Raw genomic sequence first — 21,103 nt, 5'->3', positions numbered from 1 at the left:
CTGCAGGACAGGCAAATGGCGTGGGCGTCCTCGCAGCCCCCTGCACTGCCTTTTGCCTGCCCTGCAGGACAGGGGGTGCACGGCAAGTGGGCTGCGGCAAGTGGGCTGCCCCCTGTCCTGCGGAGCAGGCGAAAGGCAGAGCAGGGGGGGATGGGAGGCTGCCCGTGCTGCCGCTCACACGCTCCCAGCAGCTGGCAACTGCTCCCGGCACCCCCTCCCTGGCGGCACCAGGGGCAGACTACCCCCTGCCTCCCCTTGATCCGGCCCTGGGGTGGGGCCGAGAGAGCTCCGAGAGAGCTGTGACTGACCCAAGGTCACCCAGCTGGCTTCAAGCAGAGGAGTGGGGAATCAAACCTGCCTCTCCAGATTAGAGTCCTGCCACTCTTAACCACTACAGCAGACTGGCTCTCTCCAAACAACTTTCATGGAGGAGGGGAGATCTGAACCCAGATATCCCCGGTCTAAGTCCAGCACTCTACCCCTGCACCACATTGGCTCATTGCAGGCCACTTTGCTGACTTACGACTTGCATTTAGCCATCTCTGACTATCTAAAAGATTTAGAAGGCCAACATAACCTAAGCAGCTGATCATCCTCCATCCTAACCGATTAGTCACCTGCCTCCAAGCCGGTGGCACTGGTCTGGCTGTTGCTTGGACCCCAGTGCCAAATCTTACAGCAAGCCCCTTGCACAGGGCTCAGCTTAGGCTGTTTCAGACATTTCCATTGTCTGATTTTGTTTTCATTTGAGCAACCAATAACGAAGCTGAAGTTGGTTCCCCCAGTTCCTTATTTGTAGTTCCTAGTTCCTTATTCGGAAAGCCAAACACAAATATTAAGGGAAACTGAAAATCTCTGCACCCCCAAATAAAGTTTGTAGGGGGATATAGCATACCCCTCCATATTCAGCAGACTTAGCCCTCTAAGTGGACCTACACTAGGAGCCAAGCTACAAGTGACGAATTACACTTGCTTGGCAAGTGAACAGACTCACGTGTATTCCTACCTGTTCACTTGCCGTTCATTTGCACTCCACTTGATCAAGTGGAGCGCAAGTGAACAGGGAGGAATACACATGAGGGCCAAGCTACAAGTGACGAATGACACTTGAATGGCAAGTGTATTTCTCCCTGTTCACTTGCCCTCCACTCAATCCACTTGCCGTTCAAGTGTCATTCGTCATGTGTAGCTTGGCCCTGAGTCTGTTCACTTGCCAGGCAAGTGTAATTCGTCACTTGTAGCTTGGCTCACAGTCATCCTACAAAGCCCCCAGAACAAATCAATAAACAGAAAGGTGGGCAGCTGCTGTTAACTCAAGAACTGGGCTTTGTAGGATGACCCAGTGTAGGTCCGAGGCCAAGCTACAAGTGACGAATGGCACTTGAACGGCAAGTGAATTGAGTGGAGTGCAAGTGAACATGGAGAAATACACTTGCCGTTCAAGTGTCATTCGTCACTTGTAGCTTCGCCCTGAGTCTGCTGAATATGGAGGGGTATATGTGCCCCTACAAACTTTATTTTGGAGTGCAGAGCTTTTCAATTTCCCCTAATATTTGTGTTTGGCTTTGTGAATAAGGAACTAGGAAATGCGAATAAAGAACTGGGAACCAACTTCGGCTTCATCAACCAATACCTTGATGGTAATCTAGGGGCTTCTGCAACAGCAAGTAGTCTCTCTAGGAATCCATCACTGCTTTTTAAAAACCTTACTGCTGTTTCATTCCTTCACCACAAAGGGTTGTTCCCCGCTCCCACAGCACTTGATGGCATGCTCAAAGCAACCTCCACAGTTTATTTGTATGGCTGGGGTGGGGTTTTTTGGAGGTTTCTTTAACACCTCCACCACTACGAGATTCATAAAGTGTGTGGGCTCTGGATACAATATAGGGGTCCAAAATGGGGCATTCATCTTACAAGACTAGGAAAAGAGAACAATCAAAAATAAACACAATTTTTTTTAAAAAACGTACAGGGCAACAGAATAAACAGTAAAATGCACAAATAAAAAACAAAGCCATCTTTCGACGCCCTCATCTTAAAGGGATGTGACAGGGAGAACAGACAGACCCGTGAATAAGGTCAAAGCTGCAATGTAAATTGCCAAAAGAGAAATATATATATTTCCCCAGTTCTTCTCATTAGCCGGGGAAATCATTCTGCAGAAGGACTTTCCCTATGGGAACAGGACGAGGAGGAGGAGGAGAGCAGGCAGCTGGACCACGTGCAATGGCTCACGACCCCGTGGCAACAGAGTTCCCAGCACTCTGAAACGTTCAAAGAGCACAGCAGCTTCACTGCCCAAAGGGCACTGTTAGAGACAGCCAGATATGATAACGCAAACTGGGGAGGGGGGGATGATGAAAGCATCCACGACTGAAAGAGGATGAACGCGTTTGCCTCACACTGCAGTAACTGTACTGTTCAGCAAAATAGTAAAGAGTCCAGTAGCACCTTTAAGACTAACCAACTTTACTGTAGCATAAGCTTTCGAGAGCCACAGCTCTCTTGTATCTGGTGAAGAGAGCTGCGGCTCTCAAAAGCTTATGCTACAATAAAGTTGGTTAGTCTTAAAGGTGCCACTGGACTCTTTACTATTGTACTGTTCAGCCCATTTATCCATTCATTTGGACATCAAAGTGGCACAGTCAATTTGCTGGGTTTCAAAAGGGAAGCAAGAATGTTGCCGGCTGTCTCCTCCTCTGCTTCCCCTGCCCCAGCCCCACAAAAGCAAAACCATTCACAGATGCTGGGCTCATTTAGCACACAAAAGTTTACTCAGCTGCAAGAGGACACCCCGTGGTGCAAAGGTCCAAGGCACCTGCAAAAAGTAAACTTTAGATGAAACATTCTAATGAGGTCATCGTGGCAGTGCCCCCTCGCAAGCCAGGTCTCCCGAGAAAACCAGTGACCTGGAAAGAAGAGAAATATTCCGGCATGCTTGCACTCACTGTCTGTCTCTCACACACACATTTTAAAAAGAAAAATACTCTCCTACTCAGGGCTTTTTTTCTGGGAAAAGAGGTGGTGGAACTCAGGACCACATAATGACATCACTTTGGGTTAGCTGGAACAAGGGGGGAGTTTTTTAAAGTTTAAATTGCCCTTGGCAAAAATGGTCACATGGCCGGTGGCCCCGCCCCCTGATCTCCAGACAGAGGGGAGTTTAGATTGCCCTCCGTGCCGCTGGCATGGAGGGCAATCTAAACTCCCCTCTGTCTGGAGATCAGGGGGCAGGGCCACCAGCCATGTGACCATTTTCAAGAGGTGCCAAAACTCTGTTCCACCACGTTCCATCTGAAAAAAAGCCCGGCTCCCCCTACAGCTAGTAGTACCCAACTATGAACAGCCCTCCATCTCACAACATACACATGAGGACAACCCCAGCTCAGGACCTGTCTAAAGTTTACTTGCTGACCTAGATGGTGGTTCCCTCCCCTTAAACAGTATTAAAAGCAGACCTCGTTTATCTGGGCTGAAGGCCCATCCTACTATCAGATCACCCTCGTCTCCAAAGTTGAATTTGAGGGAAGGTAAAGTAGCAGCAAGGGATTCTGATGCCAGAATGAACCCCGTATGAGCTGAGTTGAACTTCAGTTGTGAGATCTGCTTGGAATGGCGTGGAGAGGATCCATGATGGGCCTTCAAAGGCCCCACCGGATCGACCAAGAGTGGCCAGAATCACCGGTAGAAGCTGGTCTGCTAAGCAACACACAAACCCATGAAGCAGCCCTTAAACTGAGTCAGGCCATTGGTCCGTAGAGGTCAGCGTTGTCTACCTGGACTGGCAGTGCCTCTTCAAGGTTTCACATTTTCAGATTACCCACTACCCGATCCTTTTAGCTGGAGATATCAGGGATTGAATCTGGGACCTCCCGCATGCCAAGCAGATGCTCTACGACTGAGCCACAGCCCCTCCCCTAGAGCCCCACTCCGTAGAGTTTTAGAACTCCAGAAGGATCAACATGGTGGGTCAAGCCCAATCTTACACCCGCTATTGATGAAAATAAAGAACAAGCCATTTTCAACACCGTTTTCAACTTCCTCCTGGGAGGAGGAAGACAGCCCATCACAGTTTGTCTCAGATCAGACAATACTCTTGGTTTTCTAGCAATGGAAGGGCAGAAAAGCTGAGGAAAAGAACCTAGCAATGCAGGGAAGGGGGAGGGGAGGAGCAGAGGGGAAGAGATTATGGAGAGAACACCCCGAATGCAAAGTTAACTCACTGCAGAAGCAGGAAGGTTACCTGAACGGACTTATAGGTAGCCATGGCCAGCTGAAGCCAGTAAGAGAGGGGTGGTGGAGTTGCGTAGAAGACAGCTAAGAGGACAGAGTTTTCAGCAGGTCATCTTCCCAGCTAGGGGTGCGGAGAAGCAGCAAGGGGAGCCGACTCGAAGGATGCCAGCTTAAGCCCGCCGAGGCCAAATATTTTTTCCTTAACGATCCCTACAAAAACATCCATAGGATTTAATACTCACAGAGGCAAGGAACATTTATGTTGAAGCCCGCAAGGGAAAGACGAGCAGCTTAGCAGTCAGATTCAAGGTATGTGTGTTTGCTCAGAAGTAAGCCCCACCAAGACGAAGCGGAAGTCGGTTCCCAGTTCCTTATTCGCAGCACCAAGGGCAAGGGAAATGACTACCCAATAAACATGCACAGAATTAGCCTCTTATCACTTCTGCATTCAGGGGGAAGGAAGTCGACAGGGCTTACTCCTAACCACATAGATTACAAATTAAAGCACCTAAAGCTAAGAACTCATCATGTAGTAATTAGGGATGGTGCTGAAATTAGCAAATGAGGATATTCGTTACAGATCCTCTCCCACCATGCACATTCCGAGCAGATCTCATGACTGAAAAGTTCCGTTCAGCTTATAAAGGGGTTCGCTCTGGCAACAGCAGTCAGTGTTGTGGCTCCGCCTCATCTCTCTCTCAAACTTGGAAAAGCTGGATGGTCTGTAGCGTTGCCAGCCTCAAGGCGGAGCCTGGAGACCTGGAATTACAAGTGATCGCCAGAAGACAAGAGATCAGTTCCCCTGAAGAAAATGGCTGCTTTGGAGGGTGGAGTCTATGACACGATGTATTGTCGAAGGCTTTCACGGCCGGAGAACGATGGTTGTTGTGGGTTTTCTGGGCTGTATTGCCGTGGTCTTGGCATTGTAGTTCCTGACGTTTCGCCAGCAGCTGTGGCTGGCATCTTCAGAGGTATAGCACCAAAAGACAGAGATCTCTCAGTGTCACAGTGTGTCACAGGTAATTTATATCTACTCAGGAAGGTGGGTTTGGGCTGAGTCATCCTGTAAGAGTTTCCCAGGGTATGGAATGCTAATGGAGGGAGGCTTCACTGTATCCTGAGGAGGTTCTTTTGCATATTTGGTATTTGATATGCTAATCTTCTCTGCAGGGCTATTGTAGGATGTAGAGTATTTTGTTAGCCTGGTGTTTTTCAGGACTGGAAACCATGCTTTATTCATTCTTAAAGTCTCTTCTCCACACTGTGACACTGAGAGATCTTTGTCTTTTGGTGCTACACCTCTGAAGATGCCAGCCACAGCTGGCGTAATGTCAGGAACTACAATGCCAAGACCACGGCAATACAGCCCGGAAAACCCACAACAACCATCTATGACATTATGCCCAGCTGAGGTCCCTCCTCAGGCTGCACCCCCAAATCTCCAGGAATTTGCCAACCCAGAGTTGGCAATCTTAGTTGTCTGGTAATGGAGAGGGGGAGGTTGCAGCAGAAGTGTCAGTTAAGGTCCTGGAGGCTTAACCATGTATACTATAGACATGTACAACATTTTCAAGGGTATGTTTAAATGTGGCTGATTTTGTCCTCAATTAATATACTACAAAAACATAGGAACAACAATTACAACATCACACTCTCCAACAATGTTCTAAAGCTTAACTCAATAGCCAAACACGATGCTAGTCCTATTGTGATTTAGGAGACCATTGACGTCCAAATAATGCTTTATTTACTACAAAATTTGGACTGTCTTTAAATTCCATTTCTCTGATGGCAAAAACTCAGAAACACATGCTAAGGCAGCACTGAATGCACTTTGCAGTTTTCTTGCTTCCTAATATTTTCAGTTTTGCTGGCAGAAAATTAAACCATTTATACTTTTAGATGGCATACAAAATTGGCATATTTGGAAGTTATAACTGATGCTTTTTATATTGTTAAAGTAGTAAAACTAATTTGAGGTTTGTAAGAATGTACTGTGTACGTGTTAGTTACGTTTCCCCAAATATGTTCTTTTTTTTTACTGGAAAGAAGACAAAACATGTTTTTGAAGTTCGTAGATTCAAAATTTCTGGAAGTTTTAAATCTCTCGTTGCCTACCCCTGGGTTAGATGTTCAGGGAGAATATCCATTGCTGCAACAAAATCTGAGAAATAAGAGTAGAAAAGTGCAAAAGTCCAGTAGCACCTATAAGAGTAACAAAATTTGTGGTAGGGTATGAGCTTTTGTGAGTCACTGCTCATTTCTTCAGATACAACTGTGCTTATATATTGCTCTTCTAGACAGATTAGTGTCTTACCCAAAGAGGTGAACAAGTTAGTGTTATTATTATCCCCATAATGCACCTGGCGAGGTGGGGCTGAGAGGAGTGGCTTACCCAAGGCCACCTGCTGAGCTCATAGCAGTAGTGGGATTCGAACCAGCAGAGTGCTGATTTGCAGCCAAATTATTTAATTACTGATTAGACTCCAGATTAGACTACTGTAACTCGCTCTACGCAGGGCTTCCCTTGGGCTTGATCTGGAAACTGCAGAACTGTTCAAGGTTGTGGTGCTGACCTACAAAGCCCTATGCGGACTGGGCCCAGCATACCTTCGGGACCGCCTCTCCCCATATGTCCCCTGGAGGTCGCTTCGATCAGCTAATAAGCAGTTGCTGATGGTCCTTGGCCCCAGGGAGGTCTGTCTGGCCTCTACCAGAGCCAGGGCCTTTTCAGTCCTGGCTCCGACCTGGTGGAACGTTCTGTCTGAGGAAACCAGGGCCCGGCAGGATTTATTATCTTTCCGCCGGGCCTGCAAGACGGAGATGTTCCGCCAGGCATTTGGTGGGGGCTAGTCTGTCCTCTTGCCGGCCATACCACTGAAGACCGTCCACCATCCATGCAGGAGCTCATAAGTGTGACGCAGGGCATGATGTAAGAGCCAAGCCCTGCATCTAAAATGCTGTATTTTAATATTTATCCCGCCAATCGAGAAATTTCATTGTAAATGGAATAGTGTTTTAATGTTTATTTATAATATTTTTATTGTTTTTAAACTGCATGTTACAAATTGTATGCTGTTACACTGCCCTGAGCCCATCTGACAGGGAGGGCAGTCTAGAAACGCAATTAATAATAATAATAATAATAATAATAATAATAATAATAATAATAATAATAATACTGTGCTACAGCAGTGCACTTATAAGTGCTATTAGATTCTTGTTCTCTTCTACTGCTACAGGCAGACTAACACAGCTACCACCTTGAGAAATAAGAGTTTCTAATGGCTGTCACCTCAAAGGATGAATCCAAAAAGAACCAGAAATTTCCATTTCCCAGCAACAGACATTTCATAGGAGCACAAGGGCTTTAAAGATGCAAGCTGTACCCCCTACCAGCCCTCCACAATACCATCACACCCCAAGTTTTGTGAAGGAAGGGAGTAAGAGGGAGGGTTGGCAGGGGACCCTCCAAATATTCCCACACATTTTCAATTATGGGAACTGTTGTGGGGAAAAAAATCCTGACTAAACCAAACCAATCCCAAGGCAAGAGAGGGAAATGAAACTAGTGGTGCTCTTTTCGGATGGAAGCAAAAATAACTGTATTAACAGGGTAAAGAATGGACCTGGACCCAGCATCACAGAGGGCTGTTATCGAGCTTCTCCTCTCTTCAACAGCCTGCCAGAAGCAGCGCTGGAGCCGATATAGCGGCAAAGCACAAACAAATCCATTAGAGAGCTTGTTTTTATTTCCTCCCGGTACCTTAATCCAGTCCATCCACATATCTTCTGCCCCATCACACGTCTCCTGACCATTCGTCCATAACCTCTCGTGCCTCCCCAAGACACTCATATTCCCCAAGCTCACAATTTTTCTTTGTAGCCTTTATGTTCCACCGCAAAAAAAGAGGAGGAGGAGAGGGAGAGAGAGAGAATGAACCAAAGGCCAGCACCGTTTCCACAGCCTGGTGTTCCCTAACTAAAGATAGTTATTGATGTACAACGCTAGCGGTTTAGTGCGGCAGCCAGATCAATAAACCAGGAAATACTGCTATGTCAGGTGTTGCCCAAGCAGACTTGCTGGGAAATTCTTTACTGCCTCTTGGATGGTCACAGAAGCTTTTTTCCTTAAGTCCCTGAACTATGGTTCTTCTAGGAAGAGCTGAAGCTCTTCTACCCTCTAGTGACAGCAGCAGAAAAAGACAGAAAGGTTAGAAGGTTCACTTTTCTTACTCCTCTTGCCTCTTTTCTTTTTTACACAATTAATCTTGCCTCTGTAAGATACACACACTTTCTCCCCCCACATTGGTGTCTCTTTATTTATTTTTCTAAGGAGGAGAAACTCACCAGATCCCCAGGTACCTGCCAAGCCCACTCAAAAACTGTTGTCACAATTATTTTCAAACAGAAACATTAGGAAGAAAGGTACTGAGATAAGGGACGGAGGAAACAACCCAGAAAGGGGCTTTAAAGTATTTTGGGTTACAAAGGCCAGAGGATTTTGGAAGACCAGCTTCCTTTCAAGAGAGTCCAAGGCCAACGAAGATAGAGATGGAGTATATGTGAGGAGGCGGGGTAGTCTCAAGAGGAAACAATAAACCCAATTGGATCAAGATGGGGATTTTGCAATTTCCTAAAACCAAGCTGCCAAGGGCTTCAACGTCATCCACCTCAACTATTTGGCAATTTGTAACTGTCTTTCCTCCAGTTCTGGTCTCCAGAACTGATTCTCAAGACTAAAGTGCTCACTGCACACCACAACCTTTATTCATCGACATTATTTGAACCACAAACACTATTCTCCAGGGGACTCCGCTCACAAAATGTACAATGTGTGAAAGAGTGTGATGCAGTGGTTAGAGTGTCAGACCACAATCTGACAGACCCAGGTTCAAATCCCCTACTCTGCCGTAGAAGTGACCTTGGGCCAGTCACACACTTAGCCTGACCTACCTCACAGGATCGTTGTGAGGATAAAGAGGAGAGGAGAACAAAGTAAACTGCTTTGGGTCCCCAGCAGAGGGAAAGGCAGGTTATAGATGAAGTAAATAAATAAAATTGGGATACAGCCCCATCTAAAGGTGCTGCCAGTGCCTCTGGGGCAGACCTCCCTCCTGGCAACCGCCGATCCTTAAGGAAGAGTCAAGGAAGTGATTGGCACAGTCTTAAACCTTTCCCCTTGACCCACCACACCAGCAAGCTGCTTTAGAAAGCAAAATAACTTGAGGTCTCAAACTGTGAGTGATTCCACACACGTTGGATAATGCACTTCCAATCCTCTTTATAGATCATTTGGAACTGAATTTTGTGTGTGTGGAACAAAAAATCCACCTCAAACGATTGATAAAGTGCATTATCCAACGTGTGCGCAATCAGCCTGCGTTAATGCAATTCTGGGCACAACCAAGTAGTTAGTCAAATGTCTGCTTTGGGGAAGAAGATGGTAACGGCAGTCGAGCTGGCATGTTGATCCACAGTTGTGTCAAACTTTCCCTGAACCAATGAATGCTATTGGGTAGGTGGCTGCTTACTCGCTAAATCTCATTTTTTCATCATGTGTTAATAAGGAAAGCAAGAGCTGTCTCCAGGGGCATGAGATCTACTTCCAGGGGCACATCAAGAGGCAAATACAGTCCTGGAAAAGAGCCCCATCCACCCCTGATGGATCAGGCTCCTGCCTGCCCCGTGCTGGGGTGTGGGGGGTCACTGGCCTACTGGGGCTGTAGTTGCCCCAGCAGGTTGGGACAGACCACAGTCCAAGCAGGATGTATCCTGGCGGCCTTCGAGCCAATCCACTCATGGCTACTTCCCTCTTACTCTACAGCAGTCTAGGCCAACTCAACAGCACAGCAAAACCTCTTCCTCCCTGCTTCTCCCCTCTGCTAGATCTGCTGGACTCCCCAAACAGGGATAAGTGCCTACTGCCCACACAACTGCCTCTAACAACCATTTTTAATAGGTTTTGGAACAGGAGAGGGTTCCACACACACCCCTCCACACATCATTTTTGCAATCAAAATGCCCTTTTCATGCTGCTTCTCTCCTTAGTATGGAAAAAGACAGAAACAGTAGCAGTATCTGTCTTTTTCCCCCACGGGAGCTTAAAAAGAAGACATTTCAAAGAAGAAACGGTATCGGGGAAGAATGGTTAACTCTTCCTTTCGGAATTCCAGAGCCCTAACTATACTGGGTTCAGCACAGCTGTTTGTTAAGAGCCAAAAAATCATACTGAGATAGCCAATTACAGTACTCCAGAATTCGGCCTGTAGAAGCTTAGAAGTGACTGGAGTCCATCAGTCCTACTGACAAATTCCCAGAAGAACTAATTCTACCTCAAAACAAATATGGCACAAACTTCATTAAAGAAGTAAGAGTGGGGGGAAGAGAAACAGAGAGAATTTGCAGCGTGCCTTAGTTCATGCAATTGTGCCTCATTTTTAAGTTTGCATCGATAATTTGAGTTGCCACCATTGAAGACAGACTACCAAACTAGATGGATTCTCAATATAAATGAGCAGGACTCTTTTAAGGGTTTTTTTTTACCGCCCTCTGCTGTCTTCTGGATTTCTAGCTACATGACAGAATTACATGTACAAATTTCAAGCTCTCGTGGACTGGAAGGAAAGCGCAAGTCTGAGGCCGAATGCAAATTTACCTTTGGTGTAGATAGCTTCCTTCGATTTGTCCACTTCTGTTCGTGTCATCCCCGTTGGTGCCAAATGAGCAATCCGAGCGAAGCCACAAGAGAGAGAGAAAAGAAGGTTGGGCGAATGAGTCGCATGTTTTGAACCTCACCTTAACTTGGATAGACGGGATTTTAGACATCAAACACCCTCAGGAAGACCGCTAAGGTTGTCCCATCTTTCTTCAGAGCCCAGATTTTGCGCTGTTATGGGTAGGTCAGCAAGCAAACGCCTAGCTCTCGTGTGAACTGTTCATTCAGTAAGTGTGTGTGCACATGAATGAGCAGGTGTGCATGTACGAAGTGCTATTAAGTCACAACTGACTTATGGCAACCCAACAGGGTTTTCATGGCAAGAGACATGCAGAGGTGGTTTGCCGCTGCCTGCCTCTGTGCAGCACTCCTGGGCTTCCTTGAGGGTCTCCCATCCAAGTACTAACTGGGGCAGACCCTGCTTAGCTTCCAAGGTTTGATCCAATCAGGCTAGTCTGGGCCATCCAGGTTCATTCGATGGGATAGAGCAAAAGAGCTACCCTCAATAAGACTGTTGGGGGGCAAGCACCACTCCCCTCCCCCAGGCACTGAAATAACTGTGATCAGCCTCCAATTATGCAAGGACTGCCCCCTCTGCTTTCTCTCCTTGAAGTGCTATTTCAGCCCAGCACTGTACTGGGGAAAACCAGTTAGAGCCCTGGGACTAATCCAGCTTCAGCTGACATGAAATGAAATCCTGCCCTCAAGTCATAGCTGACATATGGTGACCCCCCCCCCCAGTGGGGTTTTCATAGCAAGAGACCAACAGAAGTGGTTCGCCATTGCCTTCCACTGCAACTCTGGTCTTTGTTGGAGGTCTCCCATCCAGTTACTGACCAAAGACAACCCTGTTTAGCGTCTGAGATCTGACAAGATCAGGCACTCCTAGGCTATCCAGGTCATACAAGAACCACCATACCCTGGGGATGCACGAACACCTGAAGCTGCCTTACGCCTCGTTTGGTCTATCAAGGTCAGTATGGTCTACTCTGACAGCCAGCACCTCTTCAGGGTCTCAGGAAGAGGATCTTTCAAATAATCTACAGACTGGCCCTTTTAACTTGAGAGTTAGGGATAGAACCTGAAACCCTCTGCATGTCAAGCATGTCAAGAACCTGGATCCCATGTCAAGCATGTCAAGAACCTGAAACCCTCTGCATGTCAAGCATGTCAAGAACCGGGAGCCCTCTGCATGTCAAGAACCTGGAACCTTCTGCATGTCAAGAACTTGAAACCCTCTACATGTCAAGCCTGTCAAGACCCTGGAACCCTCTGCATGTCAAGAACCCGGAACCCTCTGCATGTCAAGCCTGTCAAGACCCTGGAACCCTCTGCATGTCAAGAACCCGGAACCCTCTGCATGTCAAGCCTGTCAAGACCCTGGAACCCTCTGCATGTCAAGAACCCAAAACCCTCTGCATGTCAAGCCTGTCAAAAACCTGGAACCCTCTGCATGTCAAGAACCCAAAACCCTCTGCATGTCACGCCTGTCAAGACCCTGGAACCCTCTGCATGTCAAGAACCTGAAACCTTCTGCATGTCAAGCATGTCAAGAACCTGGAACCCTCTGCGTGTCACGCCTGTCAAGACCCTGGAACCCTCTGCATGTCAAGAACCTGAAACCCTCTGCATGTCAAGCCTGTCAAGAACCGGGAGCCCTCTGCCTGTCAAGCATGTCAAGAATTTGGCACTCTCTGCGTGTCAAGCCACTGAGCCTCAGTCCCTCCCCTCACTTCACCTCTCCTAACAGCAGGAATTGCACCAGGAAATTAAATGCCACCTCCTGCACTGCTTACGTTTCTTTTAACATCTCCCTGCTTCACAGCAAGCCTCAAATCCAACACGATCACACCCATGTCGTCCTCTAAGCTGTTTGGATCTTCCAGCTTAAGAATCTTCTCATCAGTCCTGCAAACAGAAAAGCGCACTTAAGGGACCGTGGTTGCCTGAAAACGGAGCTCCTGAAAAGGAGAGTCACAGAGGCAACAGTGAATATTTAAAGAGAACTATTTTGAAAAGAGAACTGTGCCAGCTTGGCATAGTATGTCAGACTAGTATCTAGAAGACACAGGTTCGAATCCCCATCCTGGCGTGTAAGCTTGCTAGGTGACCTTGGCCAGTCACACAGTCTCAGCCTAACCTACCTCACAGGGCTGTTGTGAGGATAAAACAGAGGACAGCAGAATGATGTAAGCCCCTTTGGGTCTCCAGTGGAGAAAAAGGAAGGGTAGAAACGAGGCAAATTAATTAATTGACAAATTCATGTTGCTTCAAAGAAAACAAACTCCTACTCTAAACCTTCTGTGATCTAAATTTTGACAGTAGGGAATGACACTAAAGAAAAATGGAAGGAAGAATGGAGAACATTTTGGAGACTAAAGTATGGAAGAGAATTCGTGAAGCTACCGGCTTTCCTTCCAAACATATCTGTTTTGTGTGCAGGATTATTTCTCAACATAACACCAGAACAAACAATAACGATCTATGATTGCACGATACATACATATAGACATTTTTAGAAGCCAGTATAATAGATCCAACTTGAATTTGAGAAGGATTTTTTTTTAATCTCGAATTTGCTTGCAGATTTACTCTATGAACGTGAATTCTGGGCCAAGCTACAAGTGATGAATGACACTTGAACGACAAGTGTATTTCTCCCTGTTCACTTGCCCTCCACTCAATCCACTTGCCGTCACTTGTAGCTTGGCCCACAGTTTCAACATTTCTAAAATATAGATTATGGGGAAATACAATACTGACTTTAGCAAGCTGATACTTAACACAATCATATTGAACCTGTCAGCAAGACATATGCTTGGAGGGTTTTTTTTTCCCTTTCTTAAGTATCCTTCAACATCTGACCTTAAAAGAAAACCTGAAAGGAGGGTAAGGATTGAACAAGTCATATTAGGGTTCTAATTTTTTTATGTTTCATGTCTGGAATAAATACCAAGCCACGTTTTGAAACAACAACTTCCTCTAGTTAACATTTAGAAACATTTAATGTTTCTCAAAGAGACAGAAAAATGGAACAGCAGAGGAGATTGCTTCTATTAGGAAATAGTATTGTAGCCTATCGCAATGTTCATTGCACATATCACACCTCCTTTTCTTTACTGTGAAATTCTCTACTTTTGTAACCTCCTTTTCCCATGACCATCATTTGTTTGCATTTCTTTCCAGTTCTGTAATCCTAGTTCTACTGCATTGTTTATTGGAGGTCTTTGCTGTCTAACCGAATTGCTTTTCTTATTTTGTAATCTCCTTCACTGGACAAGGCAATAATGCTAGGAAAAGTGGAAGGCAGTAGGAAAAGAGGAAGACCCAAAATGAGATGGCTTGACGCAAGTAAAGGAAGCAGCAGTGTCCAGTTTGAGCGAGGCTGTTAATGAGAGGACGTTTGGGAGGCAGTTAATTCACAGGATCACCATAAATCAGAAGTAACTTGATGGCACACAACACACACACAATCCCCCATAAATCTCAGAGTCTCTCTACACAAGACATCTTACATGAGAATGCTCAAGTGTAAAGAGACACAATGCTAGCTGGGAAGCATAGGTGTTGGTTTAAACCTTTAAAGCCCTAAACAGACTGGGACCAGCATACCTGAGGGACCATCTCTCCCAGTATGTGCCCCGGAGAGCGCTTCGTTCAGCGGGTAAGAACTTACTGGTGATCCCTAGCCCTAGGGAGGATCATTTGGCCTCGACCAGGGCCAGGGCCTTTTCGGTCCTGGCCCCAACCTGGTGGAACTCTCTGTCTGAGGACACTCGGGCCCGCCAGGATCTTGTATCATTTCGGCGGGCCTGCAAGACGGAGTTGGTCCACCAGGCTTACGGCTGAGGCCAGCGTCAGGACCATCATTGAGCCTCCCACCGGTCTCCAGTATTTGAGTACAGCTTGTGTGTCTGTCTACTTCCTCTTTGTATGCTGGGGGCAGGAATGTGTAGCCAACTTTATCAGGTTTTTGTATATATATATAATTTTAATTGCTGAATTTTATTGTAGAATCTGCTATGCAATTGTATTTTATGACTGTTGTACCCCATCCTGAGCCCACTTGTGGGGAGGGCGGGTTAAACATCGAATAAACTAAACTAAACTAAACTAAACTAAAAAGACAGAGCCTTTGGCTCTACAGAGCTGCCAAAGAAAGGAAATTAACAAACCCTCTGAGCAGTGATCTTTGCCAGCTCTGCAGACAGGTGAAATTGACAGAGCCTTTGGCTCTGTCTTTTAAAACTATGCTTCCCGGCTAACATTGCTTCTCCCTTCACTTGAGCATCCTCATGTGAGAGGTCTCATGTAGAAAGTCTCTCAGCAAGCAAAGGACAAATGAAAATCATCATCATCATCATCTTCATCTTGCAATTAATCAGTCTCGAGAATACCTGTTGAGTTCCAATTCATTCAACATTACGAAAGCTGAACCCATGAAATCGGAAGAGGTTAGGTCTCTGTCATATACCTGAAACAGAGAGAGTTGGGAAAACAAAGCCTAAAATGTTGGTATCAGAAAACAGTTTCAGTACAAGAGATATAAGTCAACATCTTTTGCTCACTAGAGGCTTTCAGACTAGGACCTGAGTGACTCAGGTTCAAATCCCAACACTACCATTTTATTTATATTTTTATTTTATTTATGTCATTTATAGTCCACCTTTCTCACTGAGACTCAAGGCAGATTATATAGAGCGAGATTAGCACAGTCAGTATCAAGGACATTGCAATAAACAATGCCATAGGATAAATAAATACAAAACAAAGGAGTATCACAGTAGTTACAGAAAACAAAAGATAACCCCAGCAATAAACACTTAGCAGGGAATAAACATCTCACTTCAGCAACATTTAAAGAGCAATTAAAGAATTGACGAAGAGAGCTGTGGCTCTCGAAAGCTTATGCTACAATAAAGTTAGTTAGTCTTGAAGGTGCTACTAGACTCTTTACTATATTGCTACTACAAACTAACATGGCTAACTCCTCTGGCTGAGGGAGGAGAAGAGTTAAAGTACAGAGACCTTCCCCCCAAAGCCGTAACTGGCTATTTCTCTACTGTAAGTAGAGTATTTCTCTACTTAAACATCTTTCTGTTGCCACACTAGACTTCCTTTATTCTTGAAATCCGTGTGATTTTTAACCCCACCGGGAACCTCCCAAACCAGACTTGGAATTTCACTTCAGCCAAAATTCCACAGCGACTCTAAGGAAGACCTTACTTTGATGCGAAGCTTCTGATCCAAGGCCTGTATTGGAAGCACAACCGTCTCATCCCAAACGGGGTTCAGATTCTTGTAGATGACCTTGCTTTTGTAGAGTGTTTTCCCATTCACCTTAAACTTCACATAAGGATCGCTCGTACCTTAGTGAGGAATAAAAAGGAGGCAATCAACACAGGAAGCCTGCACCCACCGCTATGATGATTTCACCGTTTCCACTCTGACCGCTATGGCAGAACAGTGAAAGAAAATGGCTGAGGAAAGAGATGTCATTAAACCATTACAAACACCTTAGACCAGCCACTGGCAACCAGACACTATGCACATTGAGCTCCACCTGCATTGACAGCACATGGCTCCAACCTATGTCACCTCCTTCTGTGCTGCTGCTGGCCTGCTCTGTCTCCTTCAGGCAGCCACTCAGCTCAGGGCCAAGCTACAAGTGACGAATGGCACTTGCCTGGCAAGTAAACAGATTCTCGTGTATTCCTCCCTGTTCACTTGCCATTCACTTGCAGTCCACTTGATCAAGTGGAGAGCAAGTGAGGGCCAAGCTACAAGTGACACGTGACACGTGGCCCTCACGTGTATTCCTCCCTGTTCACTTGCCATTCACTTGCGCTCTACTTGATCAAGTGGAATGCAAGTGAATGGCAAGTGAACAGGGAGAAATACACGTGAGGGCCAAGCCACAAGTGACGAATGACACTTGAATAGCAAGTGGATTGAGTGGAGGGCAAGTGAACAGGGAGAAATACACTTGCTGTTCAAGTGTCATTCGTCACTTGTAGCTTGGCCCTCAGTCTGTTCACTTGCCAGGCAAGTGTCATTCATCACTTGTAGCTTGGCCCTCAGATCCGGCCAACAGCATCACAAGAGGTGTCACAGGCAAAGCAATTGCAGTGTTCCTTGCCACCTGACCCAGGCAGTCCCTCCCTCTGCTTCCTCTGGGGACATTTCAACAACCCAGCCTTCCCCTGAAAAGAATGAGAGATTATAGGCTGTTTTCACACGCCCTAACCCTCTGGAAAAATCACACAAAATTTACTGCATGAAGTGTCTTCCTAGCACGATTTCCCAGCACGATCCCATTTAATGGCATGTTTTCTGACATCATCACCATTAAAGGGATAGTGCCGGGAAACCGTGCTAGGAAGACGCTTCATGTCGTGAGGTTACACGCACGTGTGAAAACGGCCATATATTTGTGTGGATCAGACTTTTGGGGAATGGAGTTAGAACCTCCATTTAAAGAACACGTAGAGCAGAACCACAAGTGACAAAAGGCAGAGGTTGGACACTTGTCAGCTTCCCTCAAGTTTTGATGGGAAATGTAGGCATCCTGGTCTTGCAGCTTGGCTCTCCAACTTCTGTCCAGTGGACTTTTCAACTGTCGCTTGTCCAACATTCCACCAAGCTGCCTACATTTCCCGCCAAAACTTGAGGGAAGCTGACAAGTGTCCAACCTCTGCCTTTTGTCACTTGTGGTTCCGCTCGTAGTCTCACCCAAAACAGAAAGAGTGAAGAAGCATTGTGATTCATAAGGGGGCAGAGCCACGTGGATAATAGCAGCCCTGAAGTGTTTCCAATAACCTTGAGAGGATGTTTGGAAATATGATGCGGAGGCGGAAGGATTGTTGTGCTCCTTTTGTCAACTTCGCTTGAATATTCCACGCTTGTTTCCTCCTCTCTATAAACAGAGAAGACAGACAAGAGACGTGGGCTCAAGAGAGAGCGAGAGACCACCTTTATCCGCCTGATAAGCCGAAGCCGCCGGAATATTAAGAGTCCCTCAACTATTTACGTGAAAAGAGGCAGCAGAGAGGCGAATTAAGCAGAGGAACCAGCAGAATGAAATGGAGACGTGTGGGGTGGTCCAGGCAGGAGATCCATCATGCACCGCACAATGAGAGCTGTTTAGGAAAGCAGTTCTTCAAAAAGTATTGCCTGGACAATGGGCCGTATTGTACCATTCTGCTCTGCTAAGGGGGACACCGTCCACATCCGTGATGGACCACGTACCCTTTCGCAGAGCAGAACGGTACAATTCAGCTCAATATGTCTGGGTCTCCTTCAGTATTACTCCTAACAACAGCACCTCCAGCTCTTCTCGTAAAGAGAGAACATCTCCACGGGGATCTCCTGTATTTCTTGCACCGACATTAAAGTTTCATGGTTGTCGGAATCGCCACTCCCTTCCCTTACTGTAAAACAACAGTGGCCATGCGAAACGGGCTTTAATAACCATTCCGATATAGATTTCTTTTTTTTAAAAAAAGAAGAAGAATACACCGTGCAAAGGGAGGGGTCCAGGGAGGAGAGCTATAATGAAAGAGTCTTTTAATTAAATGAGATTGCCTTCGTGGGATCAGGGCTCCATGGCTGTCAGCTTACTCTCAAAATAAACATCTCAGCACCGGGCCTCGGCAGTGTCACTTACAGAGGCAAAGCACACTGGGTAATCCCTAGGTATCTTGACAGCTACATAATGTTGGAACTGTTTCACGGGTGAACGGCGGCACTTGCGTGAAAGAAAATATTAATGTCTGGAATTAATAGGAAAAAAGGGGGGGACGGCAGTTGACAAAGCCAAAATGGGGGGGAAAGAAGTGTCAAATTAGTAGAATGCTAATTGTGCGGCGGGGGGGACGACGACACACACACAAATAATTGAGAGGCGGACAGAGGGGGAGCGAGAGAAAAGGAAGGAATGAAAAGAAGGGCATCTTCTCCCCACAACACAACTCCAGCCAAGCAAAAAACTGTCACACATGTAACATCTCAACTAGGAAAGCGGGAGGATGGGGGAGAAGAAACGGGAAGGCGAGTCAGCTGCTCGATAACACAACACCGAGGAGATGCCAGAGATGGGTCTGGGTTTCAACCAACAGATTAAAAAAAAAAAAAACAGAAACTTTGCAATCAATGGGATTGGGAGGCATTTCCTTAACATTCGTTCCCCAGATCCTACCAAGGAATCCCTGAACCTGATACCAAAACAATGCTTTGCTATCTTAATAAAAGGCACTACATGGATTTTGGCTGTTGTGGGTTTTCCGGGCTGTATTGTCGTGGTCTTAGCATTGTAGTTCCTGACGTTTCACCAGCAGCTGTGGCTGGCATCTTCAGAGGTGTAGCACCAAAAGACAGTCTTTTGGTGCTACACCTCTGAAGATGCCAGCCACAGCTGCTGGCAAAACGTCAGGAACTACAATGCTAAGACTACGGCAATACAGCCCGGAAAACCCACAACAGCCATCGTTCTCCGGCCGTGAAAGCCTTCGACAATACATGGATTTTGTTCGTGCATCAACTTTTTAAAAACGTATCTCAGTTCTTCAACGTGCCATAGCCCTTTTCTCTAACCTAAGACATCCTGTGCGCAACTACAGTTCATAGCAAACAAGCAGCCATGGAAATGAAGTATTAACCAGTGATCTGAAAACAAACAGCAATTCGTATGTTTAAAAATAGCCAGCTAAGATAACGTGCTTAACATTAAACTTGAACAAATTGCATCAATAGGATGCAGGTAGATTCAATCCTGACATTGTTTAACTGAAACAAGCCAGTTTACACATATCACTTGATGCCCCATAACTGAGGCCCGCTCTGCAACACCCAACAGTAGGAACTGGCAGAATCCAGAGACTGGTGGAGCATTAGGGTTGCCAGCCTCCAGGTGATGGCTGGAGATCTCCTGGAATTACAACTGATCTCCAGGCCACCGAGATGAGTTCACCTGGAGAAAAGGGCTGCTTTGGAGTATGGACTCTATGGCATTATACCATGCTGAGGCCCCTTCCCTCCCCAAACCCTGCACTCTCCAGGCTTCACCCTCCCACCCACCCCCAAATTGCCAGGTATTTTCCAACATGAAGCAGTAGCAACCCTATGGAGCATAGAATATCACTTCAGAGCATAGGAGAAAGGTCTCATTTCTTAATGCTTTGTCATGAAGAATAACTCCCTGAATAGGAAGGAAGGAAGGAAATTGAAAATTATTCTTGAAATTATTCGACAATATTTGGGTCACACAGGCTCACACATACTCTAGTTGCTGCCAATTTAAAGGTTCAGAAAGTAGTATTTTGCCCATCTCTCCCTTCCCCATCACTCCCCCTCCCTCCAAATGAGTGCTAAGTAAGTGTTTCAAGTGTTGTTGTCGCTTGAAACACCTGTGTGTGGTTTCCACCCAACCACATAAAAAACTTGAAGCACAGCAACCAAGCCCTTCGAAACACTGGGACACTTTTAAGCTCCTCCTAAGAAAAGCACTTCAATCTTGAGCCAGAAGATTAAATTTTCCATGTTTTCTCCTCCTCCTGTGAATTTTGGGTCTATTGTTTGTTGTGCATGTTCCTAGAGGTATTCTATATAAGCAGTAGCTATACACAAAGATAATAAAATAGCACTCCCCATATTGATTAGATGGAGTTCAACTCCCCTTGAAAATGTCTGGTGAGGTTTCAAATGGTTACTGCTGCCCTCTAGCTGTTAACATGAGAATGAGCAGAGCAATTCTGTTTTGTCTGAACTTTTTCAGTTTAGGTTGGCTCCCAAGATGTGGTTAGAGGACAACTGATAACAGAAAGCTAAGCGGATCGGTTCAGGGCAGATCCTGGAAGGGAAACCTACCAAGGAACCCTAAACATATAGCCTTGAGTTCCATAATGCATTCAAGGCCAGGGCAGAAATGCAATAAAATATATATGTATCCTACACATTCATTCTTTACAAGCAGGTTTGCTAAATATGAACCAAAATATACATCATTATCTGGATTCACAGGGGTCATACGCTATCACAGAACTATAAAGTCACCGAGGAAAACAAATAAAAGATACATGCAAACTAAAAAAAAAAAAAATCAGAAGCTAGACAAATGTTCTTGTTTCAAAGCATAACGGCACCCAAAAAGTTTAA

General features: G+C 45.9%; 1 protein-coding gene across 2 annotated transcripts in view; it reads right to left on the bottom strand.

Annotated features, from left to right (window-relative positions):
* Nucleotides 1-21,103, bottom strand: part of MCTP2 (multiple C2 and transmembrane domain containing 2) — a 161,103-nt gene that overhangs the window by 95,970 nt on the left and 44,030 nt on the right. The window contains exons 5-8 of one of the 2 annotated variants that reach the window (XM_055002760.1): nt 16,178-16,320; nt 15,349-15,425; nt 12,748-12,859; nt 10,892-10,927 (exon numbers count right to left, since the gene is read on the bottom strand). In XM_055002760.1, coding sequence (XP_054858735.1) covers nt 10,892-10,927; nt 12,748-12,859; nt 15,349-15,425; nt 16,178-16,320 — 368 coding nt within the window. Of the gene's footprint in view, nt 1-4,475; nt 4,534-10,891; nt 10,928-12,747; nt 12,860-15,348; nt 15,426-16,177; nt 16,321-21,103 lie in introns of those variants that run through there. The other variant, XM_055002761.1, reaches the window with a different exon arrangement.

Source organism: Eublepharis macularius, chromosome 18 (assembly GCF_028583425.1).
Source record: "Eublepharis macularius isolate TG4126 chromosome 18, MPM_Emac_v1.0, whole genome shotgun sequence".
NCBI lineage: Eukaryota > Metazoa > Chordata > Lepidosauria > Squamata > Eublepharidae > Eublepharis > Eublepharis macularius.
Note: the sequence above shows the minus strand (reverse complement) of the source record. Positions and strands in the feature narration are given on the sequence as shown.